The sequence below is a fragment of the Saccopteryx bilineata genome, chromosome 1, assembly GCF_036850765.1.
Source record: "Saccopteryx bilineata isolate mSacBil1 chromosome 1, mSacBil1_pri_phased_curated, whole genome shotgun sequence".
In the NCBI taxonomy this organism is placed as follows: domain Eukaryota; kingdom Metazoa; phylum Chordata; class Mammalia; order Chiroptera; family Emballonuridae; genus Saccopteryx; species Saccopteryx bilineata.
Window position 1 is genome coordinate 380,414,993 of NC_089490.1, and position 13,779 is coordinate 380,428,771.

A 13,779-nucleotide genomic window follows, 5' to 3' on the forward strand; every position below is an offset into this window, starting at 1 on the left:
GAGCTCCATCTGCACTGAAGCAGCTATTCATTTTGTATTTGGATGTCTGCCTTTCTATTTACCTTCCTTTTCTACAAATTGGGGACCAAACATAGAGGTCCAAGTAGACTAGATCCAGATGAACTAACTCCCTTGGTCAACCTGTGTACCTTGAAGGGGTTAGCTTCCCTTCTCCAGGTGTGGTTCAGAGACCATGAGTCTCCAAATCACCTACAAGTTTGTTAGAAAAGCAGAATCTCAGGCCCCACCCCAGACCGAGGGAGTCGGAGTCAGCATTTCAGCAAGATCTCCAAGTGTTTCCGATGCGTATTCCAGTCTGAGAAGCAATGGTCATATTCCACTCTCGCTAATGAAAATAAAATACATATTTTCTCAGAATATTTGGCCCTTCCTTCCAACTTTTTCTTTCTCTTCCTAAAGTCAACTTATTTTGTAGTTGAGTGAAGAACTCAAGTTTGGGTCTGGGAGAGGGTGAGCGCCACATCCTCGGAGGATGGAGGAGCAGAGAGAGGGAGGAGGAAAGGGGAGAAAGGAAGGCAGAGAAGAGCCCGGCTGTTAGGAGATCCTTGTGGCCAGGGTGGGTAGGCGGCGAGAGGCCAAAACGGCCGGACCCTTCACGGGCCCCTCGGCGGCCTCTCAGAGCCGGGACAAGCCGGGAAGGACGTGGGCGGCGGAGCGCAGCCGGGACGCTTGCAAAACTTCGCGGAGTAGGGCCGGGCCGGGCCGGGGCCGGGCGGGGCAGTGGGCGGAGGGACAGCCGGGGGCGGGGCCGGCGCGGCGAGGGGCGGGGTCAGCTCCGAGGCCGCAGGGGCAGCGACGGCGCCGGGCAGCGGGAGCGGCGGCCGCGCCATGTGGCTGCTGGGGCCGCTGTGCCTGCTGCTGAGCAGCGCCGCGGGTGAGTCGGGGGGCGTCGGGCGAACTTCCTGCCGGACGCGGGGCGTGCTGCCGGGCGCTCGCGCCCCCTCCCCGAGCCCGGGCTGCGTCTCCCGGCGCGGGTGCGCAGGGAGGGAGGACCCCGGCGCCGGGCTGGCCGGGACCCCGGCGAGGGGCCGCGGCGGGGTGCGCGCGGTCCTATTGTGTGGGCGTGCGCGCCGGCTTCTGCTGTGCTGTGTGTGCGCGGGCGGGGCTTTGTGTGCAGCCCGGCTCTGGGGAGCCCCGCGGCTGCCCCGATTGGGCGTAGCTCGTGTGAGCCTGTCTCTGTGTTGTGTGTGTTGGGGAAAATAGGAGGGGAAAGGACAGGGCTCTTCCCCGATCCCATCTTCCCAAACGCCCGGGTGCTCCGGGTGCTCGGTGCTGGCTAGCCTTGCCAGAGCCTCTTCTCGGGTCCCTTGCGTGCACCCTCGGGCCTCAGTTTTTCCACCTGGACCTCGGGGCGGGCCAGAGCACCGCTTCCTTGCACTCCTCCCTGGACTGTTTGATTTCGGCAAAAAGAGATGAAGCTAGGCTGGGCCTGGGAATTATTACTATTTCCTGGGAGCAGACCATTTATTTGTCATCTGACCACCTCCTCCACACCCCTCTGAGTGAGAGCCCTGGCTGGGGAGGTGCCCCAGGAAAGGACCCGGGCTTCATCTAATGCTTTGAACCTGGCATCACCTTAGTGAGTGCATCCTGAAGTCCCGAGAACAGCAAGCTTCTTTCCCTCCCAGACAGCGTGTTGTTCCCAGGAACTTTTCTGCTGATGTGAGCACGCCCCGAATTCCAGCCGGAGCCCTTCCTCCTCTGTTCCTGCCCGCCAGCCACAGCTGTCAGCTGCCCCTCCTCGGCTCCACCCGCCTTTGGCCCCCTGTTGTTTATTTCTGGGCAGCTGATGGCCAGAAAGTGGGTGACCAGGAATGACAGGGCCCAGTGAACTTTCTTCAGCAGAAGCTTGCTTTCCTGACGTTTGTGCCATCCACATACCTAATTTATGCCCGATTTTCCAAAAATACTTCTAGCTACTTGCTGCAGAGGTGTTTTTGGTGACGTATTTGTTGGGGAAGTTGAGGTCATTTCATTCTGCACCCCCCCCCCCCCGACCCTGCACACACAGGTGTGCGCTTAGAAAAATCTCCCTTCTTCCCTGAAGTCCCTGGTCCTGGCCATGGGGCAGCCTTCTCTCCCCTCTGCCTCCCCCCCCCCACACTTTGACATCTCCCCACTACCAGGAGACTCCTTTTAGATACCTGCGAATTTGTTGTAGCTTCCAGTGAGAGTGGAATGCTATTGGCTGCTAGAGATTTTTAACCAGGCCTGGGTCAGAGTGCCCCATTTCTCCTGGCCTGTTGGGGACACCCCAGGGAGAGAGTTCCAAAGGGGCATTGGCAGCCACTGGCTGGTGTGAATGATTATTTGGAAGCAGTTAGAATAGACAGATTTCCTGAGCATCTCAGATGTGAGATCTGCCTAGATTCTCTCTCAATTTACATAGCCATGTTGTGTCCCATGATAACACCCAAGGAGGACAGCCTGGAAGCCGTGTGTGTGTGTGAGTGTGTGTGTGTGTGTGAGTGTGTGTGTGTGTGTATGTGTCCAGAGAGTTGCCTGTGGCTCAGTGGAAACTATTTTTTGTGTCTCCCAGTTGGTCATGGGAGAGTTCCCATCCATGTAAAAATAGTTATAAAGTTAATTTTGTCCTTCTCTGGTCAGTGCTGGTTATTTAACATGTGTGTATATACGAAGCAGGGCTAAAATAAATAAAATAGTCATAGTGGGGTAGGGGTCACAAAACTGCCTGACTGTCTCATGTGGCCGTTTTTCATCATCTGTGGTCTTGGAGCCTATGTAGTGTTGAATGTCCTATACAGTTCTGGTTTAGAAATCTCTAGGCAGGCTGGGGCGTGTGCGTGTTTCATGTTGCTTAAGCATCTTCTCAGCATAGATTCCTCCTTGACCTGAAGTGTTACCAGAAACAGGGCTGGTCATTTCACCTGATGCCAGCCTGGTGTCCTGGGCTCCCAGCCCATAGAGAAGCCTTTGTGGTTCAGTTTGGGGTCCATAGCAGGACCGGAGACCCTGTCCTTCTATCCCGTATCCTACACCATGATCCTTTTCTGGGAAGTTGATGGAACAAGAGAGATTGTACCTCAGCTTTCTGCATCTCTTTGATAGTCTGTGAAGAGACCTGGCGTCAGAGTTGAGACCTCGTCTGACTTCCCTATCTTTGTGGGGCTGGAAGGCCACTGACACTCCAGGAGCAGCTGGGAGGCCTTTTCAGGAACCTTCTCAGACTCCCTTCATGTTTTTTTTTCTTCCTTTGTTTTTATTGCTTGTGTTAGGGAAGTAAAGCATTGATTTTTGGCTGTTATTATATTTTAATGTATCCTGTGAGACAGACTCAGCCCATCCGATGTTCAGTTTTTCTTCGTGTGGTGGACTTGGTGGGTTTAAGTGCATCGATGGTAGGCGCGTGTAATGGTGGTCAGGGCATGGGTGCTCAGTCTTCTCACCTCCTCCCAGGCTGACCTTTGATTAGATTCCCTGGCATTCTCTCTCTGTCAGTGAAGAGGCTTAAACTCCCCCCACCCCCACCCCCATGTGCACTCCCAGGAGTACGGGTATTGACCTTTTTTCCTGGAAAAATCTGCTTCGTGGTGTCAGCGGGTAGATTGTATCATTACTTTTTACTAACTGAGTCGCTTTGTGCAGCCCAGTCCAGGTAGATGAGACTGTGCACCACAGTACAAATAAACACACCTTGTGGCTTTTCATCTTCAAAGCGCTGAGCGCAGGCTCCCTCCTGGGGTGTGAGGTGTTTTTTCCTGACAGCCCACTTAGGCCATTTACCTTGGGATTAGTGGGGGAGGGGCGGGAATGTGAGTGAGAGCAGTCAGAAGGGTCAATTCTCGGCCTCCGAGACTGGTTTAGACACTTTTTTGCTAATGTCACCAGAGTGACTTGAAAGTGAGCTCATATCGCCCCTGTGAAACAGTTTAGAGAATGGGGGATTAGGAAAGTTCATAATCGAATGATCTCACTGAAGACATGGCCTTGACCACCTTGCCTGTTTGCATGGTGAGGGGAGGAAGGAGAGCCCAGTCTTTGTGGAACGCCTTTGTGGGAGATGCTGTGCTTGCCACTCTAAACACACGATCTGGCTGAATGTTTCCAATGATACGGCGTGGCAGGAAGTTACTTTATGGCTCATGAGAGATCATCCGTAGCCAGGGTGCCGGAGGAAGGCCTGGCGCTTGCAGTCCAACTCAAGTTTCTCTTGGCTCCCAACCTAGGTATTCCCACTGCTTCCGGGCACAGCGCTTCCATGCCTTTCCTCCCACGAGCTTTTGTGAATTCGCAAAATCAGTGAGGTTGCTTCCTCAGACACCTCCCTTGCCCAGATTTGTTCATTTTGTGGTCACTGCTCTGAACTTACCTCAGCAGTTGGTGTTTTTTGGTCAATACATAAACTAAATCTCAGTCCTTGAGGAATGATGGACCTTTTCATTCTTTTTTTTTTTTAAATTCAGTAAGAGGAGGGGTGACAGAGAGACTCCCACATGCACCTCAACAGGGATCCAGCTGGCAAGCCCACTAGGGGGCGATGCTCTGCCCATCTGGGGTGTTGCTCCGTTGCTCAGCAACTGAGCTCTTCTTAGCACCTAAGGTGGAGGCCATGAAGCTATCCTCAGTGCCCAGGGCCAACTGACTCCAATTGAGCCATGGCTGCAGGAGGAGAAGAGAGAGAGAGAGAAAAAGAGAGAGAGAGAGAGAGAGGAGACAGGGGGAAAAGTGGAGAAGCACATAGGCACTTCTCCTGTGTGCCCTGACCGGGAATTGAACCTGGGATATCCACACGCTAGGCCAGTGGTCAGCAAACTCATTAGTCAACAGCACAACCATTGAAATTTGTTTTGAGAGCCAAATTTTTTAAACTTAAACTATATAGGTAGGTACATTCCTTATCAAGGTAGCGCCCACACGTGGTATTTTGTGGAAGAGCCACACTCAAGGCGCCAAAGAGCCGATTGTGACTTGAGAGCCGCAGTTTGCCGACCAGGGCGCTAGGCCAGTGCTCAACCACTAAGCCATGATGGACCTTTGCAAAATAGCCCTGGCCTTCCTGCTGTGTGCCTGGTGGGGAGGCACACTTGGTGGGAAAAGACCGCAGGCCACCACTGCTCCATCTCTGGACTGGAGCGGTAGTTACGTGGTGGGGGGTTTGCTGTCATCCATGAAGCGGTATCTTTATGTTTTCCCCTTTTCTTATGTTTTTATTGTATTCTACAATTAATAAATAAAAGATAACTATGTGCCATGGACATGACTTGGAGTGATGCAACTGTTTTTAGCTGTGTGGTAGCCCCAGGGACAAATCTGGTCTGGGCTGTGACGCTTTCTTGTTTGTTCTCTTTCCCTCTTTTTTCTCTTTGGAATATTTTGGAAACGGCTACCCTAACTGTGCAGCTTTGTTGCCAGTGCCTCTGCCTGACACTGGGGAGATTTTTAAGATGGCTGCTCCTGTGTGCGCGCGCATGCATGTACGCATGTGTTAGTATGAGTACCCCTCTTTCCGTGTAATTGCTGCAGAAGGGTTTACTCTTCTGGTTGCTGAGGAGTGCCCTGAAATACGTTTGCTGGGAGGGTAGCTGAGCACTTGCATATACTGCATTTGCACATCATGCCATCTGCCTGATGTTCATGTTGCTTACCGAATAAGTGGGATTTTGTGGCAGGGTACCAGCTTGGCCCAAGGGCTGGCAAGTACTTACTTCAGCAGGATTGTTAGGGTTTCTGGAGATGGTTGCATGGGTGGGGTTAGTCTAGTGCAGGGTTTTTCACAGCCTCAGCGCTGTTGACATTCTCTGTTGGAAAGGGGTATCCTGCCTTTATAGAATATCTAGCAGCATCACTGGTTCTAGATGCCAGTACTAGCCCCCTTACCCCTCAGCCACTGTGACAACCGTAAATGTCATTACCCAGTGCCCTCTGGGGACATCAGCCCCTGCTGGGCACCCCAGTTGAGTACCCCTGACCTAGTGTGAGCAGGCCCCTCGCCGTACATCCTGAGCATTCGTTATTACCGTTCATCCTCAGAATGCGCTCTGGGTGCCGTGGGTCGGGACGCCATCCTCCTCCCCAGGGGCCTTTCAGTCGGTCATCAGGTTTCTGCAGCCCCACAGGCTCAATGTGAGATGCCTTCTGACTTGGAAATGTGTCAGCACTGACCCTTCCCCTCTCACTTCCTCTTGTGTCATACATAGCGCAAGCTTCTGGAGTTCTAGATTGTAGATTTATTTGGTTTTCTTTGGGAGAGACATGCTGAGAAAGCAGGTAAAAAAGCAGGTGGCAGCTGACACCAAAAGTCACTTGGTTCCCTGAATGTTAAACTTGGCAGGTTGTCCGGCCACGAGAGGCAAGGGAGAAGTTGCCGAAAGTTTGCCTTGGGAGTCGTATGATGAAATCTTAACTCCTGGAAGTCTCCCTTCCTCCACTCCACAGAGCCATTATTGTTCTTCCCAGCTCCACTTTCCCTCCCAGAATTCCGCTTCCCTTCCCATCAAAGGGCTTTTACAACTGGAGTCAGTTCTGCAGGTGGTGGGGAAAATCTTCTATACTTTGCAGCAAGTTGGGTTTTGAGAAGTTTTCATCTTACACTTTTTCCTTCCAGTCTTTGTAAAGTTAGGCTGTGTCTCTTTGTGACACTTGGATTCTTTAAGACACTTTGACTTCCAGCTGTGGTTTCCCTTTGTTCAGTGTCCAGCCTTCCTTGAGTTTTGTACTTTGTCCTCTCCTCAGACTAGTGACGCACCTTGTCTGCTGCTGTCCTTTTCTGTGAGTGAATTTGCAGAAAGAAAGAGGCACCAAGGAGGCGTGCCCACTGGTCGGGCACGTGTGTCTAAGGTTGTATCCAGCTCTGGCTTCCCAAGCATGCGAACATCATTTCCCTGTTTGTCTTTGGGTAACTGGACCATTCTTCTCAAAGCTTTATTTGATTGTTTATTAGCGTGGTGCCAGCTCTGGCACTGTGCTGTGCTCTAAGGATGGGAAGGCTGTGTAACCCTTGTCCTTTTCTCTGGAAGAATCAGATGACCCAGTGATGGAAATTGGGTTGTTTAACCTCCTTCATTAATTGAGAAGGGCAGAGGCATTGGTATAACTTGGAGGCATTCCTAAATGGGAGATGGGCTGATATGGGCTTACGGCCTTGGAGGGAACAGAGCTGCGTGGGCATCACAGGCTTGGGCAAACGTGGGTACCTTGTCTTGGGAATATTTAATGATTGGGTCACTCTTGAACAGGTCATAGAGTTGATGACATATGTCCTAGCTTGCCTCTGTAGCTTTCCGGATACCATGTTGGGGTATGTATCATATATATAATAGGCAGCTCCTCTTGGTCAACTTCTGAGATTTGAACAAGACATTTCTTCTGTGGCTTGTGGGCAGAAACTTTCTTTGTTTTATGGTCATTCTGTCTGTCTATAGCTATCTGTCTATTTATCCATCTGTCTGTCCATCTATTTGTCCATCCATCTTATCTATCTCTCCTATTTTAGTCCTGAATCCCACTAGATTATATAAACTCCTCAAGGACTGGGATCACATGTTAAACGTGTCACATTTCTTTTTGTTTGTTTGTTTGTTTGTTTGTTTCTTTCTTTCTTTCAGGGACAGAGAGAGAGTCAGAGAGAGGGATAGATAGGGACAGACAGGAATGGAGAGAGATGAGAAGCATCAATCATAGTTTTTTGTTGCCACACTTTAGTTGTTCATTGATTGCTTTCTCATATGTGCCTTGACTGCGGGCCTTCAGTGGGCCGATTAACCCCTTGCTCCAGCCAGCGACCTTGGGTCTAAGCTGGTGAGCTTTTTGCTTAACCCAGATGAGCCCGCGTTCAAGCTGGCGACCTTGGGGTCTCAAACCTGGGTCCTCCACATCCCAGATCAATGCTCTATCCACTGCGCCACCGCCTGGTCAGGCCATGTCGCATTTCTTATTTCTTTTGTATCCTCTAGGAGCACAGTGATGGCTACTAGTCATCATCGAGGAGCTACTGTATCTGGCAGGGTGCCAAGACTGCACGTGCACTATTTTGTTGTAATCTTCTCGAAGTAAAAATGAAGCACATGCTCATTATAAATATTTCAAACAAAGTAGAAATAATTACAGTTAAACATTAAAATCTTCCCTCTCCCCTTTTCTAATTACTATTCACTGTCTAGAATATATCAGTTTAGCCCTAATATGGATTTATACACACATTCACACGCACACACATGTATACTTTAGTGAACCCACGCTTGTCTATATTTGTAGTTTTCTTGACTTGCTTTTTTTTTTTTAACCTGTACACAGTATTTTGTCAGTTCTGCTTTGGCCACAGGAGTGGATCACATCTGCTTTCCCTCTGGTTTAAGACAGTTCAGAACTCCAGAGCTTTGGGCATTCTAATTCTCCTCCACGTACATCCCTCGGTTCGTGAATGGTGCTCCCCGTACTACCTCTGTTTCAGAAGCCGAATGCAGTGCAGTTTCAGCTCCTGGTGAGCACCTTTCTCCTTGAAGTCCTTCCAAGAGCTTGCTTTGCAAGAAAGTACGGACTTGCAGTCATTCTTCCAATGACAGATACTTGCTTCACTATTAATCAGATTTACGGGCTGTTTCCTTGCTCTCTTATGTATACAGTAACTTTTCATTCCAGCACCGGATGATAGTGTAATCTTTTAAAAGACATTCTAAATAGGTAAATTCAACCTCTGCAGTACCAACAGTGCACAGGACTTGATGGAAGGGATGATATATGAATGGCTGTGGCCAAGTTCCCCCAGTCACTGCCTATGATAAAAAAAAAATCACAGCTACTGGCCGCCCTGTGCTATCAGAAGATGTCGTTGGCTCTTGGGCGTAGCTTGATTTCTGAGGTGTTACCCTACCAAAAGTAGGTGTCTTCTTGACTGTCTGTCTCTTGGTTATTATTATTATTTTTTGAGATATTTTATTGATTGATTTTAGAGAGAAGAGAAAGGGATGGGGGGGCGGGGGGACCGGAAGCATCAACCCATAGTACGTAGTTGTTTCTCGTCTGTGCCTTGACATCAGGCAAGCCGTGAGTTTTGATCTGGTGACCTCAGCGTTCCAGGCGGATGCTGCATCCCTTGTGCCACCACAGGCCAGGCTGCCTCCTGGTTCTTACCCACCATCCCATTCTTTTAAAAACAGCTTTAAACACATCTGCTGGGTTACACTCTAACTTATTTAATGCTCCCACTGCTGACAGATCTTAGTTCGTTTCCACAGCAGGATATTTAGGTAGGTAGTGTGCTCTGCCGTTCTGTAGATGAGGAAACCAGAAGGTTAGGCGATTTTTTTTTTCAAGCCCTCAGCCCAGAAGAGGTGGTTTTGGCATTGGCATGTAGGTCTGCCCAGCCTCCGCCTGTGCTCCTCACCACTGGCTCTGCTGCTGAGGCAGAGGAGGGACACTCAAGTCCGTGGGTGCTGGAAGAGGAGGTGCACTCGTAGCTCGTGCTAGAGAATTCCATCGGGGGTAGTGATGTCCATATTGACTTCATACTTGTGCCGTTGGATAGGATGGTCTGAGGGAGAGCCACTGGAGAGGAACATTCTACATCGATTTATTCAGGTGGCCTGTCTTTGGCAGATGCAGACAGATGCTCTGCCATCCCCCCTGTGGAGTCCTTGTCAGTAGAGGCATTTAAATTGGTCTTTGCAGGGGCCTTGATTTATTAAAAGAAACAATAACAACAATCAACAAATTATTTCAGCACCATGAGACTTGCCTTTGAATATATTAATGATGGGGAATTTCCCCGCCCTTTGATGGGAATATTGTGTTGAAATACCAATCAAAAGCAATATCATTTTGATCAGTACTTCCCTCAAACAGTGCTGGGTGCCAAGGAGAAGGGCCTGCTCTTTAAATAGTCCAGAAGTAGAATTTTTTTTTTTTTATTCAATGAGAAGAGGGGAGGCAGAGATAGACTCCTGCATGCGCCCTGATAGGGATCCATCCACCTGGCATGCCCACTAGTGGGTGAGGCTCTGCCCATCTGGGGCGTTGCTCTGTTGCTCAGCAAGCTAGCTCTTCTTAGTGCGTGAAGTGGACGCCTTGGAGCCATCCTCAGCACCGGGGGCCAACTCACTGCAGTTGAGCCGTGGCTGCAGGGGAGGGGAGGGGAGAAAAGTGAGAGGGGGAGCCCTGACAGGGACTCGAAACCGGGACATCCACATGCTAGACCAACGCTCTACCGCTGAGCCAACCGGCTAGGGCTAGAAGTAGATTTTTAAAACAAAACTAATAATGTTGACTATAATGCCTCGTATAAAATGAAAAATTGTAAGGGTTTTCTTACTTTCCGATCATGAACTTACGCTTGTATGGCTTGCATGCAAGAGAACTTTTTCTGAACTTTCTGTGGAAGGTGAATTGTTAACGACCGCTCCAGAAAGAAGCTAGAAATAATCTGCTCCATCTTGTTAACTTGAACCACGGAGCTCTTGCGGGTGGTACATCGTGACGTGTGAGACAGCAGTGCTACACACAGGTCTATAAAGTATTAAAAACATAAGCCGCCCAGAGTGAGCCCCTGGATTCCAAACTCTCACTCCCCAGTCCTCCCCCTAAATTCTGATACTAGATGACTGTAGGTTGGGTGAATACGCTGGTGCCCGCGCCCAGCTGTAATTTCTGACAGACAGCAATGCACTGTGAAGCCGAGGGTTGTCCCTGGCCTGGAAGAGAGGCCACCGGTGCGGGAGGGCAGCCATGCAGCTCTCTCTGGGAACAGGCCTGCAGCCACTGGAGGGACGCGGAATTAATGAATAACTTGATGTAGAAGACTTACAAACGCAAGGTGCCGAGTGCTCCACGCGGGACATTTGTGTGTCTGTTGGCATAGAGAAACGAAAGCATAAAGGGTGTTTAATTTTACTGCACTAGAAATCCCTTTTTGTTCTTCCAGGGCCCGGTGAGGTTAGCTCGGGGATATCAGAAGGGTGTCGTCTTTGCCGGCCTTCCTGGAACATTTTCCTCCTGCGTTAGCCGTGAATCAGAGCAGTGTTCTCGGAGTCATTCAAGTAATTGGACACGGCTGAAGCATGAGCCCTGGTCGTACTTGTAGCTCCGCAGTCAGCTGGGAAAAAAAAAAGGAAAAAGCCTCTCAATTGGTTTGGAAAGTTCTAAATTGAACTTGCTTTTTATTATAAAAATAAAATGAGGGAATTTGGGGATGATAGAAGAGTGATTAGCAATGTAAGGTGTTTCATCAGGGAAAAAAAATTTTACCAGGAAAAATTTGGAGACATAAAAAATGGTTCGTGCTAAGAGAAACCAGAATAGAACTGAATAACGCGTTTCAAAAACAGATTTTATAAAAAACAGCCTAAAGTTTGATTAAAAAGGATGATAGTAGCCACTGAGCCCACTTGTCAGGGGCCTGGAGAAGCAGGGCTGGCAAGAGTTGATCCTCACTGCAGTCGGAGAGATGAAGTTGGAAAGAATGAGTTACATCAGGGATATTCTTTTTTTTTTTTTTTTTGTATTTTTCTGAAGCTGGGAACGGGGAGAGACAGTCAGACAGACTCCCGCATGCGCCCGATCGGGATCCACCCGGCACGCCACCAGGGGCGATGCTCTGCCCACCAGGGGGCGATGCTCTGCCCATCCGGGGCGTCGCTTTACCGTGACCAGAGCCACTCTAGCGCCTGGGGCAGAGGCCAAAGAGCCATCCCCAGCGCCCGGGCCATCTTTGCTCCAATGGAGCCTTGGCTGCAGGAGGGGAAGAGAGAGACAGAGAGAAAGGAGTGGGGAGGGGGGGAGAAGCAAATGGGCGCCTCTCCTATGTGCCCTGGCCGGGAATCGAACCCAGGTCCCCCGCACGCCAGGCCGACGCTCTACCGCTGAGCCAACCAGCCAGGGCCACATCAGGGATATTCTGTATTAATGAAAGATGCAGTTCATCTTGTAACAAGGGCAGACCTCTGAAGGCCAGCCATGTTGCAGACGGGTAAAGATTTAGCACACCCAAGGTTGATGCTGCCCAAGTAAATGGTGATGACAATACCAGAAAAGCTGACCGATGTTGAAAATATAGTAAGGATGTTCAGTTTTTGAATTGTAGACATACCAGAGGACTTGGAGATGCTGAGGAATTGTAATACTCAGGGGAAAGAATACTGCCCAGCATCAAGTGGGCAATATGGGTACTTTTGAAAGTACCCTTAAAATGTGACTCGGCAACGATCCCCTACAGAAGAAAGAACTCTTTCTTTCTTGTGATTCAAGTCCCATGAGGCAGGATGGGATCTGTTCTGTTCTCTGATGTCTACCTTATTTGCTATTTGATTCTAGCACCCGAGTCAGTGCTTGGCATAGTGTCAGTCACACAGTCAGGTTTCCTATAAGTTACTGAGAAGGAATGGAGCTGCTCACTCAAGACTGGTGAATGTGGCTGAAGAGGGGAAGGAATGGAGGGAAGAATTGAAATTTACCTGGCCAAGTCACCTTTGCCCTTCGGTGACACATTATTTCCCCTCTATATTTTAGAACAGTCTCCTTTGTCTCTTAAGACCAGAGATAACTTTGTCTTTAATTTTTTTCCCCCCACACTTCCCCCTTTTTTGGACTAAATTACATGTGTTAGATTGCTTGATATTGTCCCACAGGTTACTGGGACTCGTATTTTTTTTTTTGAGCTTTTTCTTTCCTTTTCAATGAATTTATTGGGATGACGCTGGTTAACAAAATTACACAGATTTCAGCTGCCCACATCTACAGCACATCTCTGCACACCATATTGTGTTTTCACAACAAGTCAAGCCTCTGCCCATCACTGTTTAATATCCTCCTCCACTTCCCCCTTCGTCCTTCCCCGGAAATCACCACACCGTTGTCCATGAGTCTTTTCTTCTCTCTCCCCCCCTTTTTGAATCAGTCTCTTCACCCCGCTCACCCAGGACCCCCCTCCACAGTTCTCAGCCTGCTCTCTATCTGTGAGTCTGTCTCTATTTTGCTTATTAGTTCATTTTGTTTATTAGATTCCACAATATGAGTGAAATCATATGGCACTTGTCTTTCTCTGACTGGCTTACTATATTTCACTTAACACAGTGCTCTCCGGGTCCATCCATGCTGTTGCAAGAGGTAAGATTTTCTTCTTTTTTACAACTTGGTAGTATTTCAAAATGTACCACACTTTTTTATCCATTCATTTACTGATGGGCACTTGGGCTGCCTCCACATCTTGCCTATTATAAAAAATCCTGCAGTGAACATAGGGATACATATATTTTTTTGAATCAATGTTTCAGGTTTCTTTTCTTTTTTGTGAGAGACAGAGAGAGGGACAGATAGATAGGAAGAGAGAGAGATGAGAAGCATCGACTCTTTGTTGCAGTACCTTAGTTGTTCATTGATTGCTTTCTCATATGTGCCTGGACCGGGGGGGGGCTATAGCAGACCGAGTGACCCCTTGCTCAAGCCAGCGACCTTGGGCTCAAGCTGGTGAGCCTTGCTCAAACCAGATGAGCCTGCGCTTAAGCTGGTGACCTCGGGGTTTCGAACCTGGGTCCTCCGTGTCCCAGTCTGATGCTCTATCTACTGCACCACTGTCTGGTCAGTCTCGGGTTTCTTTGTATATATTCCCAAAAGTGGAAATGCTGAGTGATAAGGCAGTTTCTTTTTTAATTTTTTTGAGGTGACTTCGTGCTGCTTTCCACAGTGGCTGCACCGCTCTGCGTTCCCACCAACAGCGCACGAGGGCTCCCGTTTCTCCACACCCTCACCAGCACTTGTTGTTTGTGGATGTATTGATGACAGCCATTCATCTCCTAAGACTGGAGATAA

At 49.2% G+C, this 13,779-nt stretch overlaps 1 protein-coding gene across 2 annotated transcripts in view; it reads left to right on the forward strand.

Moving 5' to 3' along the window:
• Positions 1–781: 781 nt before the first annotated feature.
• LDLRAD3 (low density lipoprotein receptor class A domain containing 3) overlaps positions 782–13,779 on the forward strand; it is a 239,773-nt gene continuing 226,775 nt past the window's right edge. For both annotated transcript variants that reach the window (XM_066251282.1, XM_066251283.1), the window contains exon 1: positions 782–895. In XM_066251282.1, the coding sequence (XP_066107379.1) occupies positions 850–895 (46 nt within the window). In that variant the 5' untranslated portion in view covers positions 782–849. The remainder of the gene's footprint in view (positions 896–13,779) is intronic.